This window comes from Thamnophis elegans, chromosome 3 (assembly GCF_009769535.1).
Source record: "Thamnophis elegans isolate rThaEle1 chromosome 3, rThaEle1.pri, whole genome shotgun sequence".
Classification (NCBI taxonomy): domain Eukaryota; kingdom Metazoa; phylum Chordata; class Lepidosauria; order Squamata; family Colubridae; genus Thamnophis; species Thamnophis elegans.
Genome location: NC_045543.1, coordinates 122,487,230 through 122,503,406, shown reverse-complemented (window position 1 = coordinate 122,503,406; position 16,177 = coordinate 122,487,230). Strand labels below are relative to the sequence as shown.

Below are 16,177 nucleotides of genomic sequence, written 5' to 3'. Positions count from 1 at the left end.
AATGAAGCTGGAAATGTCCTTACCTACTGATGTGCTCATTGTCCTGGATCCTCATTGACTGGTATGTGGGCCATTCCTATTACTATACCATGTCATGCCTTCTGAAAGTAGCCTGCTAACAAGATTTCTTTGTGCTAGATCTCATACTAACGAAAACTTTCCTAAATTTGGAAAGCATTTATTGTAGGATATTTCAGGGGTTGTTGAAAACTCATCTCTTCTTCCCAGCACGAATATTGAATCCCTCCCCCATTCTGTTTTATTGACTTTTTAAATCATCTTAACACTATTATTTTGCTTTTCTGTACTGCTTTTGAATATGGGAAGGAGGGCACATTTATAAACTATTTTTATGGACTACCCTAAAAAAGAAAGATGGATTATTAGCAGGAAGGTAACACCATAGAGTTGGAACTTAATAAGGACAAAACAAAATGCAATGTTATTTTAAACATCAGCAACCTTAAAGGAGAAAAATGCACTGCTTTCTTTTACATGTCCTCCATCACTGTCACTCTTGTTTTACCAGAGCATTGGGTGGTGGTGTGTTGAAAAATAGACCTAAGAAATTGTTGGGGCTTGTCCGTGTACAGCAGAAAGAGTATCACAAAAGGAGGGAGTATTAGATGAAGAAACACACAGACACACACACACACTACTTTCTGATGTTTTATAGTAGATGGCTCTCCTTCCATAAGTTATAATGGTAAAGGTTTCCCCTGTCCAGTTGTGTCCATCATTCTAGGACGGTGCTCATCTCTGTTTCCTAGCCGAGGGAGTCTTGTCTGAAGACACTTTCCATGGTCAAGTGGCCAGCATAGCTATATGCCAAGATGCACAGAATGCTGTTAGTGGTGTCAATTTATCAACTTACATTTGCGTGCTTTTGAACTGCTAGATGGGCAGGAGCTGGAGCAAGTAATGGGAGCTCATCCTGTTGCACAGAGCTCGGGTCTCTAACCTGGGCTGTCAATATTCCAGCCAACAAGCCCACTGTCTTAACCACTGAGCCATCATGCTCTTTCATACATTATAGTTAGATACTGAAGTTGCAGTTTCAAATATTATTGAATAAAGGGGAATCTACCTAAGATTTATGTATGTGGGACTGTGGACTATATTACGAAACGGCTTCTTTTCTAAGTCCTTCTTGAATAACTTCATATTTTTCATAGGAGGAGACAGAAAATGATGTAACAAAACACAATTAATGATAAATGTTTTATTAGATAAACATCTTTACAATTTGGTTCTCCTTCCTATGGCTTCAAACTGAACTATCACTTTAATAAATAAAGCACCAGGCATAATGTACATTGTTTACAACTCTAAGCTATTAGTTAAAATGATGTCAGTGCAATATAAGTCTAGTGTGCAAAATAGAATCTGGAATTATCTGTAAAATATTAAATGAGCTGCTCTTTGATTTTATTCTAAATCAATACCACAGCTTCTATTAATAAATATAAATACAGTATTAGAGATTATTGAGTAAATATACAAAGTGAATACTGTTATTTCAGAGGTATTGCAACTATCAGTGATCCTTCTATTTAGGAACTGGAACAAAACAGAAAACATAAACTTCCCAATGCATGGTCACAAATTTTAAATAGTTTTTGACTGGTTAACTTATTTTTCTAAGTGCAGACACTGATCTGAAATCTCAGGAGGTAGTACCAAAGGCAGAGAGTCCTCATTTAAAGAGACCAGTAAGTGTAACTTGTCCAAGCAGTCTTGTAAAACTCCCTCTGGATAGTCACTTAAGTGCAAGTCCAGTGGTTTCTGGTGCTGCAACATCTGATCAGCCAGCCCCAAGCAACAGACGGCCAACAAGGAAGGCATGTATTTGTTGAAGGCATAATCGGCCAAGCTAAGTTCAGCCACACCTTTTGCTAGAGCTTTGGCATTGTTGGCTTCCCAAACATCAGCTTCACATGCTTCCATTCGCATATGGGTGAAGTGTTCCAGAAAAAAACTGATGGTAGGAGCTGACAGGTTGAAGTGAAGCTTGTTGAGAATGATGCACTCCAGGTTGCAGAGCTGCTGGCGAGAGAAAGTATCACAGCAAAGGGCCAGGAGCTGTTTCACCTTTGGTGGGTGCACTTCTACCTGTAAAGCACACAAGCACAGAAAGCAATACATGGGAATTTAGGAAGAATATCTTGGGATGCTCCAAGTACTGTTGCAATACCCCATTGAATGTAGTTGTTTTTCCAGTGATAAAGTTCTCCATGTTATTATTTATTTCTTGTCACTCTTAACGTCATTAGTATCAGATTTTTTTTTCAAAATTAAATTAATAAACTGGAAGATTAAAAGACACAATTAACTTGTTCAGATTAATGTAGATTTAAATGGCTTAATCTTGGCTGCAATGATCTTTTTAAGGTATTGATTTCTGAAGCTGCAGCACACATCTCCAGAGTCGGAGATTTGATTGGGAAATTATAAACATCATAGTCTGGATACTAAGATGTTAATATGGTAAGAAAGCTCTTGGTATCTTCCTTATCCATATCCTGTGACCCATCAGAAGCTTTCTGAAATAATCTAATTGATTATTTCCCTGTTTCTAGATGCTCTCTATGCTCAATCTTACTTCTTTAGGGGAAAAAAATCTGACAGATTTTTTTTTTTTTTTTTTTAGAAAAGAGCTCCTGACTTTGGAGAGGTTTCTGAAGGATGGACTGTAGGTGGTTTCAAGGCCAAAGAAAAGACAGGAAATTTCTGTAATGAATTTTCACAATTAATGTCAGGCTCTAAAGCCACTATGTTTCTCCTCTGAAGTATGATATCCTGCAACAAGGTGGATGGAGGTGTTATGTTCTTTAACAGTAGGCTGAGGCCACTAGAACAACACTTATTTGGTTGTTGTTGTTTTTTAAATGAATTTAGGAAAGTGAACAAAGTGACTGATGATTCAGGAGTGAATAGAGCAATTTGTGATACAGTCCAAAATAAAATTGCTTTTTGTGAACATAATTTCAATATTAGATGAACAAAGGAAAATCTAGTGATAAGCTATATTGAGTCTTCAGTAGCATTTTTGAACTTCCAATCACATACTTCAGACTTTTAGCCTATTATAACTTAAATAAAGTTTGCTCGTGTACTCTCTCTTAACAACGGCAGGTACCAATTGCAAGAAGAAGAGGAAGAAGAAAGAGAAGGAGAAGAAGAAATTTTCTAGACCTTAGTACCTGTTTGCAAGAGATGAAAAGTGAAGTGACCCCAAGGAGTTGAAAGCAGTCAGCAGCCACTGGGGTGGTTGTGAGAAAACGGTCTAGAGTGTTTACTGTCAGGCACAAGGATTCAAAAGAAAAGCCAAAATGTTTATGCACTGGAATGAGCCAGCTGATCAGTTTGCAACGGGCATCTGTAGTTATCTGGGAAGCCAAGAAAAGGAGACATTAGGATACAAAAGAGGTATCACTGAAATCTACATGCAGCATAGAATACAATGGATTAAAATGTTAGTATGGAAGCATTTCAAAGACAAGGGACTTTATTGCTTACTTCTGATTTCATGATTTAAAGTGCTTCGAGTGTGAATAAATTTATATAATTGAAATAATGAATGCATTTGCATCCTGAAAACAGCTATTTGTATGTTTACAAAGTGGCAAGCATACAAAAGAACTACCATGTATTATCCTAACAACTAGCTGGTTGCAGGTTATCAATCTGGTCAAATTGGAATAATAAATATAGGATTCTATATAAGTGTAAACAGATAGGAATCTATGAACAAAAGGACAAGTATAAGAAGAAGGAAAAAAACAGCAATGCAGTCATGCTGCTGAACACAGTCATTGGTATTAATTTACTAAAAATACTAATTGCAATCATATTTGATATTGTATTTATCAGTTATGTTTTTCAAACATGTTTGCAATTTGTTGGGCTTTAGTTCCATTTGTCTGTCATCCACACACATTTTATATGAATGGTCAGCTTAACTCTCCTCCTCTATTGCAAAATAACCAAAATATGTCCCAAGGGTGTTTTTTTCAAGAGGCAAATGGACTTGCAGTTTTTTCTTTGAAGATGTTTCGCTTCTCATCCAAGAAGCTTCTTCAGCTCTGACTGGATGGTGGAGAGTGGAAGGATTTATATTCTTTGTAGTCAGAGCTGAAGAAGCTTCTTGGATGAAAAGCGAAACATCTTAAAAGAAAACAGGAAAGTCCAGTTGCCTCTTGAAAAAACACCTTTGGGACAACCATGACCTGGATGATTGAGAATCTACATAGACAACCAAGATTGAAAGTGGTTTGGGGGCATCAAACCACAATGTCAGTCATTCCCTACTGTTCAATAAGATCCTCCACTATCTTCATTAGGCTGAATCACCAAGATGTGTCTGAGAATTTAGAAACAAAAAGCAACAGATATCTATTTTTATTAACATCTATGCATTTTAATGTCAAAGCAATGTGCCCGTTGTAAAATAGTATTATTAGAGAATAACTGCAGCATATACGACAATTCTGTTCAGGCTGTAATGCCAATGCAAATCATAGCCAAAATTCCAAGAATACAAAAGATATAGCAGTGTGTGGTTAACAATGGAAGCAATTCATAAAGGATATATTTGAGCCAAAATACAATGCACATCTGGCATTCCTCCCCATATCACATCTAAGGCAAAGATCCTTTCGAGCTCAGATCCTGCCCCATCACATTGATTACTCTTGCTACTCAGCCTCTAATCCAAATTTTCAAATGTCAGCGAAGCAGCTCTTTTAAGAATGACTGTGTGCATCAAAGTCAGTCTGTGTTTGGATTCAACTATTTTGGTGCAGGTGGTGCACATCAAGGTTTCTCCCTAAACAAAATTGCATTCTGTGGAGGAAAAAAAGGAGGAGCAGGTGGAGCATCCCGAACAAAACCTAGCATTTTTCCTCCCAGAACTGCCTTGTGTAAGGTATTTGTTTGTGTGCATCTTTTGACTTAGTTCAATACTGGCTTTGAATCCTCCACCATAGAATAAACTTAACGTTGGAAAACTCCCATCAGGATAGAGCAGAAAGGAGGAAGACTTTGGCCCTGGAGGAAACTCTGCCCGGGCTTATGGTGGGCACATGGAAAAGAAGAACCGCGATCTCCTTCTGGGCCGAAAGGCGGATCAGGCTGGACAGCGACCTGATTTCTCTTCCTCGGACCGCCCTTCTTTTCTTACTTGTGGCTGCTGCGCCAGCGGGTCGAACGGGTGGAACTTGCTCTCTAGCTCCTTTCGGAAGCGGTACCAACTCTGCCCATAGTCGCGGAAGATCTGCCGCTCCAGAGGGCGCATGGGTTCGCCGCGGCTGCGAAGCCGACCCACCGGAGGCGGCTTACTTTTCTTGACAGGCGCGCGGAGCTGGCGGCCGGCCACGGCAGCGTCTCCCGGGGGCTCAGGCCGATCCTCGGGGGTCACGTCCTCGTTCCGCCGCCTCTTGAGTGGAGGGTTTGGCCGCCCGCCGGGAGCCGGAGCCGGAGCCGCGACGCGCTCCTGGCTAATCCGTGTGATGACCATCCTGCGGCTCCGCGCTCCTGGCTGCCTTCTCGGGCAGCGCCGAGGCGAGACGCGCGGGGTCGGCTATATGTTCGGGAGCGCTGCCCCGCCCCTGCGGCCGCCCGCCCTCCGGGAAGGCATTTCTCCGACGCCTTGCCGGCTTTCCCGGCTAAAGAACCGCTCTCGCAAGGCGCCCTGGGGTTTCCGAGCGGTAGCAACAGGAGGTGCCTCGGCGCGCGGGTGTCGGCTCCCGACCTCACGCGCCTTGTCCTTCTGAGGAGGCGCCTGCCATTTTATCTGCCGTCGAGACGGTCGAAGGACCTAGAGACGAGCGCTCCGGTCCCATGAAAACTTTTGAGGGTTTTTTTTTTGAAGGCCCTCTTTTACTTTAGATTCCCTTGCCTTTAGATCTGGCCTGATTCAAAAGGTCCGGCCTGATTCCTTGTTTTCTGGAAGCGGGCAGGCAGACTGTCCCCCTCTGGCGCGAACAGGAAAGCCGAGAGGCGGTGAAGAAAGGCGCCATCTTCCTCCTTCGCCAATCTTAACTGCCGGGCCTAAGTCGGGCCTAATGCTGTTGAATGGCTTAGCTAGAGTGATTATTAAATCCAGATTGACGACCACTTACATATACATACATACACTTTGTGTGAATTACTATAAAGCTGATACGTTGAGCATATATTCGCCCTTTACGCTAAGCCACCGGCCTTTTGTGCCCTGTTTTCTTGAACAAATAGCCGCTAGAATGTATACAGAACACAAAATGGCCAAATTATTTTATAATCAAAGCTTGGATTTACACATTGCTAAACCAAACCCCAAAACACAATCGTTTAGCAGAAGGAGTGAAGCTGGGGCAATTCTGTTTGGGGGCTTCTCTCTGGTTTCTGTTACCAAGCTGCCTTCTCTGGTTGGGCAAAATAGAAATAAGCTTAAGAATCCACATCTAGGGGACATCAGGTTAGGGAGAGAATGGATTTAGTATTGGAAGTCTGTCTCTTGAAAAGAGCATTTCTTGAAATACGAAATGGGTTAGATTACTAAAATAGCTTAAGGCTGCCTAAAAGAACAAAATCAGAATGCCTGCTAAAGTATTTTTTTTTAAAATACAAGGAACTTTAACTATAAATGGCAGTCGGAAAAATATTCTTTTTTGTAAAACAATTCATGTTACAACATGTACAGTACTGGCAACTTCCTGAAACAAAGTATGTTTTGAAATCACAAATGCTCATGTTAAGAACATAAGAGAAAGCTACTTCAGACGTTTTAACACTAAGCCCAACTACTACAGCCATCGTTTCCACAGTAACCAATCACCCAAGGCCTTTGGGGAAGTTGGCAATAAGACATCGGCACAACAGTATCCTCTCTAGCAGCTGACCCTGAGAAAGAAGCATCCTAGAGGTAACATATATAAGCCTAGCCTTATCCTCTACCAGTTCCTGGATTTCTGCATTACATAATTTCCAAAGTTTCTTCAACCCTTGTTTAATTTTTCTTTAAAGCCATATAAATTGTGGGCTGTCACCTTCAGTTTCACAATGTGCTTTATAGATGCATGAAGAAATACCTTTCATAAATCCTGAATCTCATCCCTGACCTTTTGGAATGATTTTATTTATTTATTTATCAATCCTATTTATAAAGGCCACCCACTCAACTATGGATGATTGAATCCTCATTCTTTTCATTTTTGCTTACTGTATTACATTTCTTTCGTGTATCCTTTACTTACATACAGTTTTCCTATGGAAAAGCACTCAGAAATTGTTCCATATAGTAAGAATTAAGTAAATATATAAGCCACTTAATTGTTTTGGATTCCTTTTTCATATTTTTGACACAGGACAATTAATCTGAAACATTTCAGTTTTTGGCAATGGTGTGTTAAGACATTGCTTTTGCTGCAAAAATCAAGTTTATATAACTGAAGCTTTCCCAGTCTGTATTGCAGATGAGATTATTTTGGAGATGTTGCTTGTGGTTGTGGTACCACACTTTTGTGAGACTAAAACCAGAAGATGTGATTTTTAATTATAGTGCCTATGTTCAAATGTGATTAAGTTTATATATTTCTGGACAGTTTTGGGGGAACAACTGTGTACCCTATGGAACTAGATGCATTAGAGGTTTGTGTTGCATTTTATCATTTATAAAATGTTGGAGTTGATACATTTTTGGATATATACAGGTGAAACTCGAAAAATTAGAATATCATGCAAAAGTTCATTTATTTCAGTAATGCAACTTAAAAGCTGAAACTAATATATGATAGACTCATTACATGCAAAGCAAGATAGTTCAAGCTGTGATTTTTTATAATTATGGCTTACAGTTCATGACAACCCCAAATCCACAATCTCAGAAAATTAGAATATTGTGAAAAAGGTGCAATATTCTAGGCTCAAAGTGTCCCACTCTAATCAGCTAATTAAGCCATAACACCTGCGCCTTTAAATGGTCTCTCAGTCTGGTTCAGTAGGAATCACAATCATGGGAAAGACTGCTGACCTGACAGTTGTGCAGAAAACCATCATTGACATCCTCCATAAGGAGGGAAAGCCTCAAAAGGTAATTGTAAAAGAAGTTGGATGTTCCCAAAGTGCTGTATCAAAGCACATTAATAGAAAGTTATGTGGAAGGGAAAAGTGTGGAAGAAAAAGGTGCATAAGCAGCAGGGATGACCGCAGTCTGGAGAAGATTATCAGGAAAAGACCATTCAAAAGTGTTGGGATTTTCACAAGGAGTGGACTGAGGCTGGAGTCAGTGCATCAAGAGCCACCACACACAAACGGATCCTGGACATGGGCTTCAAATGTCGTATTCCTCTTGTCAAGCCATTCCTGAACAACAAATATCAGAAGCGTCTTATCTGGGCTAAAGAAAAACAGACATGGTCTGTTGCTCAGTGGTCCAAAGTCCTCTTTTCTGAAAAGAGCAACTTTTGCATCTCATTTGGAAACCAAGGACCCAGAGTATGGAGGAAGAATGGAGAAGCACACACTGCAAGATGCTTGAAGTCCAGTGTGAAGTTTCCACAGTCTATGTTGATTTGGGGAGCCATGCTATCTGCTGGTGTTGGTCCACTGTGCTTCATTAAGTCCAGGGTCAACACAGCCATCTACCAAGATATTTTGGAGCACTTCATGCTTCCTTCCGCAGATGAGCTTTATGAGGATGCTGACTTCATTTTCCAGCAGGACTGAGCACCTGTCCACACTGCCAAAAGCACTAAAACCTGGTTCAATGCCTGTGGGATTACTGTGCTTGATTGGCCAGCAAACTCGCCTGACCTGAACCCCATAGAGAATCTATGGGGCATTGCCAAGAGAAAGAAGAGAGACATGAGACCGAACAATGCAGAAGAGCTGAAAGCCGCTATTGAAGCATCCTGGTCTTCCATAACACCTCAGCAATGCCACAGGCTGATAGCTTCCATGCCACGCCGCATTGAGGCAGTAATTGCTGCAATAGGGGCCCAAACCAAGTGCTGAGTATATATGCAGGCTTATACTTTTCAGAGGTCCGATATTGTTCTATGTACAATCCTTGTTTTATTGATTGCATGTAATATTCTAATTTTCTGAGATTGTGGATTTGGGGTTTTCATGAGCTGTAAGCCATAATCATCACAATTATGACACATCATGGCTTGAACTATCTTGCTTTGCATGTAATAAGTCTACCTCATATATTAGTTTCACCTTTTAAGTTGCATTACTGAAATAAATGAACTTTTGCACAATATTCTAATTTTTTGAGTTTTACTGTAATGTATTAAACCCCTATGAATCTAACAGATATGCTGGCATGGCCATTTAAATCATAATTATAGAAATGTAAACAAAACTCTGGACAGCTGGATGGCTATGTGTAGATGTAATAAGGATAGAAATACTGACATTTCATCACCCTTACCACTATGAGCTAAGCTTTAGTAGATGCTCTGTTTGATCAGATTCATTCCTCATCACCTTCCAGCAGTGCTCTAGATGTCACTTTATCCATTTTATTCCCCATTTCATAAATCAAGGGGAGTAACAGAGTTCACATTAGGAAAGGCCACATAGGTGCAATCCGTTGCCCTCTCAAACAAAGCAGTAAGCAGGGCTTTGTTCAGACTGTATAGCAAAGTGCCAGGAACAACCGCAGCTTCTCTGATGCCCAACTTGGTCTTCTGTAAGATTACTGTGGATTTTAAAAACTACTATATTAGAAGTGCCATATTAAGATAATTGAATAGATATAAATCCAGAATATACCCCATGCCTTATGGGTCTCAGCACAAGAAACATTTTATGGAAGAGAAATAATGGGCAAAGAGAGAAGATTAATGTATCGGGAGCAGTTAGAATAAGAACATGGAGAATGCAAGATGAATTGAAGAGATCAGTTGACTGCAGAAGGTATTAGGTGTAAATGGTTTTCATATGCATAGTTTTAACGTAGATATCAGGACATTTGGAAGTGAACATCCAGAAGGCAGAATCTAAAATTGAACTCTGTGCAAATGATGAACATGTAATTGCTAAGCAATATAAACTTTTGTTGAAATATGAAGTGATTATAGTGAACAAGTGAAAGTGTACATGCTGAAATGGGTAAAGAACTTTGGAACAGTGGAAAACGTGTGGCTGAGGACTGAAATTATAACCTAAGGGAGAGTTTTTATAAAATAATGTACTATTGATATCTGACTCCATAAAAATTATTTATAATGTATAAAGAACTTCAGATTCGTTTTTCACTTGTAAAAGAAGCCAGAAAATTTTGGGATCAAATAGAGTGATGCCAAGTATCTTAAACATTAATACTCAGTTGAAACTAGTCTGTGACTAATGGATGGACAATTAGAAAAGTTATGGGAGGTATGATAATTGCTGCAAAAAGTTTATATAGGCAGAAATGAAAAGAGACTGAAATACTGTGGTGGAATGGCTGAAGATTATAGAATCAAGCTGCCCAGAGTTGCTTTGGAAAGTAATATGGGCAGCATGTAAATTAACTACATAAATAAAATTAGCAGAGATGGCAAAATTGACTTGTCTAATAGAGAAAGGACAATAACCATGTTTATATCATCTAGATCAAGGGTCTCCAACCTTGGCGACTTTAAGACTTGTGGACTTCAATTCCCAGAATTCTTCAGCCAGCAAAAGCTTTGATTGGAGATCTCTGATGTAGATCATTTATGAAGGTGTTGAAGAGCACTGGTCTCAATACAGAATCTTGAGGTAGTCCATGCTCAGTGGTGGGATTCATTTTTTTTTACTATGGTTCTGTTGGCGTGGCTTGGTGGATGTGGCTTGGTGGGCATGGAAAAGGAAGGGTACTATAAAATATCCAGTCTCTCCCTACTCCAGAGGAAGGTTACTGCAACATCCCCATTTCCTCCCAATCAGCTGGGACTTGAGAGGCAGAGAATAGATGGGGGCAGGGCCAGAAGTGGTATTTACTGGTTCTCTGAACTACTCAAAATTTCCGCTACCGGTTCTCCAGAACTGGTCAGAACCTGCTGAATACCACCTCTGCCCATGCTTCTATGTTAGATGCAGTTTAGTAGTGGGTTCCGGTATGGTTGCAACGAGTCTTACCATCCATCGATGCTTCCGCAATGCTCCAGCTGCTTGGCGGAGCGTCGCACAGGAGCTGTACGTGCCGTGCGCATAAGCGCCAAAGAATTTAAAGACAGCTAAGGAGTGTGGGCGGGCCCTCTGGAGCATTGTACCGGAACGGTATCCTGTGCTCCAGGCAGGCTCCAGTACACCCGTACCGGGGTGTACCGCCTGCAACCCACCACTGATGTAGTTCCATTGAGGACTAAATGCTGAATGGATCAACCAACTGCATATCCATCTGGTGGTAGTATCTTACTAATAATAGACTATGGTCTACTTAGTTAAATGCCTTACTGAAGACCACAGCATTTCCTTGATCCACTAATTTTGTCACTTTATCAAATAAGGCAATAAAGTTTGTCTGGTATGATGTTTTTAACAAATCTATGCTGGCTTCTAGTAATTATCTTACTTATTTTTAAGTATTTCCAAATCCACTGCCTGATTATCTTTTCCAGGATTTCCCCCTCTGCTGTTTCAGAGAGTCCTGCTTTTGGTAGTTGGACTATTTTTCCTTCTGCATGAAGAGAGATACCAAGAAGGAATTCTTGCTGCAGCCTATAACCACCTTGCCATCTTCTCCCATTAGTGGACTGATCATTTCCTTGACTTTCTTCTTGTTCCTTACACGTTATTTTTGGCAGTGGGTTACAAGTCTTAGTTCATTCTGAGGTTTAGGTTTCTTGACTTGGTCCTTGCAAACTTGGGCAGTTTGCCAGTATTCTGTTCTAGTTATCTGCCCCCCTTTCCATTTTTATACTTGTCCTTTTTGTCTTGGTTACAATTATCTTGCTTATCATTCTGAATTATCTTCTGCATACCTAGTCTATTATTTTTTTCCAATTTCCACCTACCATTTCCACCTCTCTTGACACATTTCCCCAAAAATTCCATTTTCCTTTTCCTCCAAGCATATGCCAAGTCATTATTTTCTGTTCTTCCTACAGATCTAGAGCAGGTTTTTCATAAGAACAAGGAAAAATGCAATTGAAACTGATAATGAAGGCACTTATAGCAAGGCAAGTATAAAATCTTTGTAAGACTTTCATCCTTCTCAGGCATAACAACAGAACTGTATTTATAACCAGAAAAGATCAGTTGCTAAGAAATATTGAAATCTGCAAGTTGCTTACAAAGAGTACTTTAGCATTTCTTTTTGACATTGTAAGAGCTGATTCAATTGTATAATTGGATTAAGATTAACAAGAGTTCATCTAAATAAGCGAGGCAAAAATTTAGTTGATGAAAAGAAAGCATGTCATGTTTTTATTATATTGAATTAATTTTTTTTCTAAAGCCTTTTTCTTAACAGTTTGTACATTTGCAATAAAACACTTTGCCCTAATAGATATTAAATACTAAGAAAAAATTAATATCCCAATCTGACATAACAATTTATTAAGGATCATATCTAAACAGGAATGATTTTTAATATTAAAATTGTACTTGAAGTACATGACTTTACATTTAACTAGCTTGAGTCTTTAATCACTTGATATGTTTCGGTTTATACGACACACAGTATTTTTAATACATGAAATTTGATACACCAATTATGGTTGGTGGAACATAGTGTGGTATGCTTGCACACTCTTAGGTTCTTTGTTTTGGACAATAATTTGTAGACATTCAGCTAAGTATAAGATACTTATTCAGCTGTTTTTAGTTTTCAATTTTTTGCCTGATACTAGAGGTATTGCAAATTTTACAGTGAAAAGAGAGTAGCATTATGTATGATAGAGGAAAGTAAATATGAATCAAGTTGAAATATCTGTGAAATTTACACTTATAAAAAGGCATATAAAAGGTAGTATGCATATTTTTTTTTCTTCGGTATAGTTTCTTTATATAAAGAAAAAAGTTTCTAAATATTTGAGGTGGTATGTTGTTTTTTAAAAAAAGATTTAATATTTTTCCTACAGTTCTATAATACTGAATTCAGACAGAATCTCAATCTATAGGACCATGCATTCTAAAAACAGTCTGGGACTTCAAGTAAATATTTGTACATCAAATGTTTAGAAATACCAAAGCACATATCTTCTGGCACTACCAACCTGTATTATGTCTTTTGCAAGCAATAATTTGGGTAATGAATGAAAATAAAGATTCTGGTTTCTCAATTGCACTTCCTTTACGAGAACAGAAATCTATGTTGTGGATTCAAATATTACAAGTGAAAGCATAATCAAGATGTTAAAAAAAATCAATTCCCATTTTTATACAGAAATCATTTCCATTGTTGTCAATTTTTAAATTTTGAATACCCACTGTTCAAGAGTATTTATTATTAGTTTTACAAGGCATTCTTGTTTCTTGCAGAATGACAAAATGTATGTGGAAAGTTCAAGCAATGTCCAAATGCTGATTGCAGTTTCTTTAAACAAACATATTCTTCAGTCATATTTTCTTTTTCCAATTTCTGTGGCTCTGACCTATCAGTTAGTGTTTTCTGTTTTTATTAGTTCTTTGATGATGTTCAAAATTTTGTCATCTGAAAAAAAGAAGTGTTAAGTAAGAAATAATAAACTTAATTCTTGTCACCACTCAAAATTATCATGGGTGTATTGTCAAATGGCCAAATGCACTGTACTTGGCAAAAAAGGCCACATAGAATTGCAAGGCCAGAAAATTATAAATAAGAAAAAGTTAACATCTCCACTGCTGGCATCGTTAAGCTGCTTCACATAGTTTAATTAAAGTACAAACCATAGACTCAAGTTTTTTCCCCTCTTTCTTATAGTTTCATAATCACTGAATGCCCATTATATGGAAATAGTTATTTGTTTAGGACTTGCTGCCACTGACTTTACCACTGAATTTTTGTTTAGTTTCCAGGCACTGAAAAACTTTAACTTCTCCCCCCAAAATTGATTAAAATTAGAAATCTTTTGCTAGCCTTGCCCTCTAAATTCAATGATGTGATTCACTGAAGATCTGAAAAGTAATGACAGTATATGGTAAGTAGCTATACCTATCCTACAAGATAATTTACGTGTTTTGTAGGAAAATATGCAGGAACCATCTCCCAAAAATGCAGGAAGTTTTCCCACATATCTTACATTTATATTCATTCATTTTTTCATGGCAACATAGAAACAATAAAATTACCTTCAAGGGACATTTTAGGGTTTTCAAGTTTTTGCTTTAAAACAGACTCGATGAGTGCTCTCAGTTGTTTGAAAATTACTGCAATTTTTACAGGGGCCTGTGAAAATAATAATGTTGAATTGATTATTTTATAAATAAATAGTAAGATTAAAACAATTTTAATGACTGTGGCATTGAGACAACTTTTGGAACACATTTGCCTGGAGAGATGTAATGATGCTGCTTCAAATTAGGAAGGAGTCAAGAATTCCAGTGTTAGAACTTATTCTATTTTATAACCAATGCACAGTTATTCCTTATTAAATCGGTTTCCTGTTACATCCCATTCAGGTCAGTATGAACTAATTAGTAATATTTTAACAGGAGGTCCTTAAAATTATAGTTACATAAGTTAGATGACACAGGAAACCGCAATACCTCAAACTGAATGGAGAAAACACTCAAGCCAATGACCAAAACATTATTTGTGCTATTTTTTCTTTACAGAATCTGAGAAGGAAGCCTGGTAAGTTTGAAAACACTTATTATCAATAAATATGACAAATCCATTTTCTTTGTAATCTGCTTTCTATCAGAATTTAACTGTCTATGGACTTTGCACACTAAATGAAAACACAGTTCAGTGGTCTAACAGGATGCTTCTTAACTCACACATAACGTAAGATATACCTGAAAATGGATCCAGCCATCAACTGATAAAAGGCGTTCACGATGCAACACTTCTATGTCTCCACCAAAAAGTAATATTGGAAAGGGGGAAATTAAGGTTGTTTCTTTCAAGAACACCCTGGCATATCTGATCTGAATGGAAAAGGCAAATACAATTAATTTGGTTTATCAAATTTCTGTTTTTCATGCAGCAATTGTTTTTCTACCCAGAGAATTCATTTTTATACCCATTTGAAGATATGATTAAAAAAGCATTATATTCAAGGTCCTTGTCAAAAATGTTGATGCGTACAAGAATAAAAGTACTTTTTAAAGGACATACTTGCATAGTCTAAATATTCTGCAAGCTTTAAATAAGTAGCATTGGTACTTACAAAATTATAGCACTATATATCAATTTAACAACAAAACAAACTTTTTACATAAAAATAGTATGAAAAAAAGGCATCTGCACATAAAGCACTTCAAGATAATTCAGTCTTGTAGTAAGCACTCTACTGATATTTGATCAGGCTACTTTTATACAGAATGACTAGAGTCCACCAATCAACTGCACAAGCTAAGAAAAGCTTTGCTAGCTTCAATAATGATGAGCCTCCATTAATAATAATGGTCTAGTACAACCCCTAAAAGAGAGCAAACCAAGTCTGTAATTCCTGGATAAAAGGACCCACTTAGTGCAGCATCTAAATTTTACCAGGATACATCTTTAAATAAGTGTTCTCCAAAACACATACATTGAAGTCCTCTATCCTTTAATCCCCGTAATAAACAGAAACCCTGTAATAGAAGCAGTGGTGGCATTCAAATAATTTAACAACCGGTTCTCTGCCCTAATGACCAGCTGGGTGGGCATGGACCAGTGGTCATATGACCATGTGGGCGTAGCCAACTCAAAGTCACTCCCATCAATGGGTGCTTTACTTTAGCTGTTACAATGTAATAAGGGTTAACCAGAGAAGCAGTTTCTGTAAGCAGGGCAATAAAGATTAGGCTAGAAACAACACCAGAATGTTTCCTTCCTGCCTTCCTTACAGGATTAGCCCTATAAAAATGGAAAAAACCCAAAGGAGATTTCTTCCAACAACCGGTTCTCCAAACTGCTTAGAAAGTTAACAACCGGTTCTCCCGAATAGGTGCGAACCGGCTGAATCTTACCACTGAATAGAAGTGTAGAACATAAACTTTTTATAGTAAGCCAAACATACTTCGAGCCATAAAGCATGCCCACCTCAACCATGTGGATAAATCCCACCTTAACGTAATACTGCATTTTTAT

At 38.3% G+C, this 16,177-nt stretch overlaps 2 protein-coding genes across 2 annotated transcripts in view; both read right to left on the bottom strand.

Moving 5' to 3' along the window:
- Nucleotides 1–1,632: 1,632 nt before the first annotated feature.
- CCNO (cyclin O) lies at nucleotides 1,633–5,518 on the bottom strand. The gene is made up of 3 exons (XM_032212626.1): nucleotides 5,183–5,518; nucleotides 3,204–3,389; nucleotides 1,633–2,112 (listed from the first exon to the last, which is right to left on the bottom strand). The coding sequence occupies exons 1-3, from the start codon at nucleotides 5,516–5,518 to the stop codon at nucleotides 1,633–1,635; spliced, it is 1,002 nt and encodes a 333-aa protein (XP_032068517.1).
- A 7,216-nt stretch (nucleotides 5,519–12,734) lies between these two features.
- DHX29 (DExH-box helicase 29) overlaps nucleotides 12,735–16,177 on the bottom strand; it is a 32,673-nt gene continuing 29,230 nt past the window's right edge. Inside the window, exons 25-27 of the mRNA XM_032213760.1 lie at nucleotides 14,899–15,030; nucleotides 14,230–14,326; nucleotides 12,735–13,612 (exon numbers count right to left, since the gene is read on the bottom strand). Of these exons, the coding sequence (XP_032069651.1) occupies nucleotides 13,557–13,612; nucleotides 14,230–14,326; nucleotides 14,899–15,030 (285 nt within the window). The 3' untranslated portion in view covers nucleotides 12,735–13,556. The remainder of the gene's footprint in view (nucleotides 13,613–14,229; nucleotides 14,327–14,898; nucleotides 15,031–16,177) is intronic.